A 5,271-nucleotide genomic window follows, 5' to 3' on the forward strand; every position below is an offset into this window, starting at 1 on the left:
AAAGAGTCAGAAATTGCAGTTTTTTTGCTGCAACATCTTTATTTCTAAAGTGTGATTTTTCATATTTCATGATTGTTGACTTTTTTCTTCTTGACAAACACACACACACGAAATCTGCTAGGTTATATTCATACATTCACAGCTGCCACAGTCCCTCTCGGTATTCTGTAAATGAGATTTCTAGTGTGAGATCATTAATTAAACTATTTTTTTTTGTCTTCCAGAACAAGGAAAAAGCAATCTGCATGTAACGTCATTAGAAGATGCAGAATGCCGAAGAACCAAGGAATGCCTTGCTAATGGGAACAGTCGAGTTTCAGTTTCCAAGGCTTCCCGAAACATCCCACGGAGACACACGCTAGGTGGGCCCCGAAGTTCCAAAGAAATACTGGGAATGCAAACATCTGAGATGGATAGGAAGAGAGAAGCTTTCCTGGAACATCTCAAGCAGAAATACCCGCATCATGCCACCGCAATCATGGGCCACCAGGAGAGGCTGAGAGACCAGGTACGAATGTGCTACCATTCCGCTCTGCAAAGCTCATTCTTTAATGAACATGAAGGAAAGGAAAGTCACCTTCTGTTTAAAAGAGGAAAAATAATTGAGTGGACTGTGCCCACCACTAAGTTGCTCCATATCTCAAGAAGAGAGATCCAGAGAGTGGGCAGTTCTCCGAAAAGGGTCCCCATGGTCAGCCACAAATGCATCTGAAGTGCAGGCAGGGAAGGGGTATTACTTGACTGAGTAAAACATAGGATCAACTGCTTTGCACCCTGTTAGCACCAAGTGCTTGGCACAGTGAATGAATGAGTATATAAATACGTTTTCAGGGTAAAACAGAGCACGGAGGGATAAACTTGAGACAAATCCCTTTTCCTTAAGAAGCTGATATTAGGGTTTTGTTTCTGCTCACTCTTTTTCTTTTTAATCACAGATGTTTTCCTTTTGCATGCTTGGTTTTCTGCTGTCTTCAGCTACCTGTTTTCTCAGGTTATCTTGACAGCCAGACAGATATCACCCAACTGTGGCTTGGGGTGTTTTTGTTTCTTGTCTGTGTGCAATTACTTTTTAGCTGACAGGAGGCGGGAGGCCTTCTCTGTCGACCTCACAGCCATGTTATCAGATTGACCTTTCAGGATGGGGAACATAGCAAAGGACTGAGAGCATTTAGTGATTTGGGTGGTCAGGGAAGAGGGCAAGCTGTTATTGATTTCTACCCTCCAGGTAGAGAGGCAAGCACAGTGTTTTAAGTCTGCTATCTCGCAAATAAGTTAGTTACAAAAGTGATGTCTAACTAGCTCAACTTTAGAGCACCCATGGAAGTGGAGATTATCATCAGTTTAAATTATTTAAACGTATGCTTTATCTCAATTTCATTTTTTCCCCTTAAATTTAACCTTCTAAACTATAAAATCTTTATCAGAGTGCCTAAAACCGTGACGTGCTTTGTGGACTATGTGTTTGCTTTCTGTTCACATTGCCAAAAGGCAGTTGACCTAGAGAGGAGAAGAGAAATGGGAGCCCTGTTTGAGGTGGAGATGTGCAGATCACTTGCTTGGTAATTAAGGAAAGGAAAGCTATCTTTTCATTTCAAGCATACATGCATACTGCAGAGCTACTGTGGGTTGGGTTCCAGACCACTGCAATAAATCTAGTCATTATCTTTTTGCTGGTAGAGAGTCTTGTCTTCCATTTGCAAACAGCACATCTGTCAAGGGCAATACAGTGAAGCACAATAAAATGAGGTGTGCCTGTATATAGAAAATACTCCTGTTTTCTATTTTTAAATTGTACTTACTTATTTTTTACTTTTCTCAGTTTTATTGAGATATAATTGATATATAACATAAATACCCTTGTTTTCTATTAAAAGTAGAGTCATGATCCATTTAAGTGGATCGGATACTAGAATCGGTATCTCTCCCTGTGTCGTACATTTGGTGAGACACCATATTTTATATAAAGCAGTTCCAATTGAGGAAACTCACTCAAGGTAGTTATACTTGCACAATTTGCTCAGAAGAAAGCTGGGATTGGAATCCAGATAAGTTTGAGCTCAGAATCCTTGTTTATTCCACTGTTCTGTAAGTGGAAGATCACTGATTATAGAGACAAGGTAGTATGGTCTATATCTGGGATGTAAGGGTCATGGAGTGTGTGTGTGTGTGTGTGTGTACATGCATGCACAGGCACATGTCACCATGGGGACAAGGGTCAGGATAAAGGAAGCTAGAAAACTGATTATGTATTGAGTGAAGAGGGAAAATATTTTTAATGTTAAAATATATTCTTTCTGAAATATAGAAATTAGTCTGTCAAAATGGTTGTTTTTCATGTCAAAAATATTCCAGTTATTATCATTGCTGTTATTATTTGTGATGTCATGATTATAGCTACTACTATGATAATGGTGCTTTTAGGTTAAAACAATTACACGGGGAGCCTAAATATAGCTAGAAGGATGTAAAGGGCACATGGTGTCGGATGATAGGGAATAATGATGTAGGTTAGTGGCCTCAAGCTTTGATCTCTTGTCACATATATCTCTGCCCTGGTTGCAGTCCAGCCATGGCTGGGCAGCTGTGCCTTTGCTGGTAATTCAGGATGAATTTTTGTCTATTCCAAGCTGACCACCAAAAAGGAGAAAGATTTTGATGCCTTGTTCTGTATATACGTTTTTTATTCCACTGCTTTGTTGCAAGTGAACCTTAATAAGCATTGTAAACATCAGTTATAAGCTCAGGCAAGGGTGTATGATATTCCTATGAACAGCACTTTCTCTAATGCCTTTTCCATTCTTTTTCTCCTGCCACCCTTTTCCTTCCTCTGTCCTTTCCTCTGCTCCATGACATCCTTTGTTTCTCCCTGATCTTCTGACAATGGATTATCCCAGGCTTCCTTTGCAGGAAGATACATGAGCTGCCATGAGGAGGAATTCCAATAGCACATGTCTGATGCTCTTCTCCAGATTCTCAATACCATGTTCTCTTCTGATATTTTATCATCAGTTTAAATTATTAAAACTTCACCAGGAAGGTGCTTGTTTGTCAGTCTAACCTGAGAAAAAGATAATTGGCTAGAGGGGTGGAGCCACTGCTAGCACGAAAAATCCTCCCAGAGAAGTGGCCTTAGTGAGGAGAGTGCCGTTGAAAAAGATGCTGAAAATGCCGTATCTGGCACCTTACATGAAATATTTTTTTAAAAAAAATTTTATTGAATTTATCGGGGTGACATTAGTTAACAAAATTATAGAGGTTTCAAGTGTACAATTCTATAATGCATCATCTGTATATTGTATGTTAACTACCCAAAGTCAAGTCTCCTTCCATCACCATTTGTCCCCCCTTTATTCCCTTCTACCTCCCTGTTATTGATGGGGTGCCCTCTGTGTCCCCACCTGTTGCAGGTGGAAGTGGACTTCTTGCAATATCAGAAAGGAGAGGAATTTTCTGAGGCTTGCACAGGAGGATGAGTGATATTGATTTCGTGGAATGAAACCCCTGGGTTTCCAAGGCCCCATTTCCCTCCATGCTGCCATGGAAAAAGCCCAGTCCTGTCTTTAGCAGTGCTAGGATTAAATCCAGTCCCCACAGTTGCCTCTCTGTATTAAAGCACAGTCTAGTCCAGCATCTGGCTGGCTTAATTTGTGTTCCCAGCTGCAGTCCATTGCTCTTGGGGTCCACCTGGGCATGGGCCACTTAAGGCCACATGGCAGGCTAGCACATGGGCAAGTATAGGTCACAAGCAAGAGAGTGCAAAAGAGTAGGAGCACAAGAGAGAGAGAGAACCTTTTGTTTCAGGGTTATAACTGGGAGCTTAACCAATTCATCCTTCAGGATTTTTCGTGCTAGCAGTGGCTCCACCCCTCTAGCCAGTTATCTTTTTCCAGGTTAGAATGACAAACAAGCACCTTCCCTACATCACCTGCCTTCACTGTGCATGTGCCCATCTTCCCCTTTGTTGGACCCCTTCCCCCAGTGATGTGCAGTGAATGGACCAGTGGTTCCTTAGGGAGTATGAAATTGCAGCTCCCTGGTGAAGTTGCCCAGATCACCATGCTTGTAATGGTTGGCCTCCCCTTTGCTCTTTTACTATTATTAATATTAATAACTAGCTAATTATGACAGTAACATTTTTTCTTCAGGGTAATTTCAGACTGAAATTGAAAGATTAAGTCTGTTCCTGTTTTTTTTCTTAACCCCTTCACCTTTTTCACCCATTACACAAAATATTTTAATACTAAGGGACTCTTAGATTCTAGTCATTACACAAAATATTTTGATACTAAGGGAATCTAGATTCTAATTCCTTGGTATTATATAAAAAGAGAATTAGAGCAAACTTTATATTTTGAAAATTGAATTTAAGCACTGGAAGATTCATGGTTGAAAACTTATATTCAAGTCTTTGAAATTTAGTCCACCAAGAATTTTCTAAGGTCTAAATTATTCTAAAGCAAACTAGGTTTCTTTCCACTACCTTAAAAAATGCAGATGACTATTATTGCAGCATCGTGCTTATCTGCATAATAGCAGCTGTCATTATCACTGACTCCCCCAAGCTTCTGTGCAGGGCAATCAGACTGTGATGCTCTATCACCTGGCAGCTAAGGCTTGGCTCTGGAGTCAGGCGGGCTGAGTTGGTATCCAGCCTCCATCCATGTGCTGATTGTGTGATTTGGAGCTTAATCTTCTCTGTCTCAGTTCCCTTATATGTCACAAGACAATAATAACTATATCATAGAGTATTGAGGAAGAACATGATGGATCCTTTTACTGCTACAATGACAGCTCTTAGCATTACACTATTTTGGTTTATGATGTCCAAAAGAAGAGTCTCAGAGGCTCTATTTTCAAATTAGTATTTAAATTCATTTTATTTTTTATTAACACATATTTAAGTTACCCGAAGTTTATTTTTCCTATTGACAGAACAAAATTGTACTATATTTCTGAAACTTACTTTGAAAACTTAAAATTTAGATTTCTTTTACTTATTCATTATGTGTGTGTGTGTGTGTGTGTGCAAATATCTATATACCAGGTATACTGGTTAATAATGCAGATTTTGTAATCAAAGAAAACACGATAATTTCAAAAGAAACATCAAAAGTGCTTTATTCAAAGTAATGTCCATCGCTAGCTACACATTTCCCCCATCTTTCAGGTAATTTGTGGATACCATCCCAGTAGAACTTTTCTTGTTTTGAGGCAAACCTTTCAGAGACCCAATTTTCCACTTCTTTGTACATTTTGAAGAACTGCTCAGAA

General features: G+C 39.6%; 1 protein-coding gene across 1 annotated transcript in view; it reads left to right on the forward strand.

Annotated features, from left to right (window-relative positions):
• Positions 1-5,271, forward strand: part of KIAA1217 (KIAA1217 ortholog) — a 331,386-nt gene that overhangs the window by 21,078 nt on the left and 305,037 nt on the right. Inside the window, exon 3 of the mRNA XM_006773828.2 lies at positions 225-508. Within this exon, the coding sequence (XP_006773891.1) occupies positions 225-508 (284 nt within the window). The remainder of the gene's footprint in view (positions 1-224; positions 509-5,271) is intronic.

The sequence above is a fragment of the Myotis davidii genome, unplaced genomic scaffold, assembly GCF_000327345.1.
Source record: "Myotis davidii unplaced genomic scaffold, ASM32734v1 scaffold86, whole genome shotgun sequence".
Taxonomy (NCBI): domain Eukaryota; kingdom Metazoa; phylum Chordata; class Mammalia; order Chiroptera; family Vespertilionidae; genus Myotis; species Myotis davidii.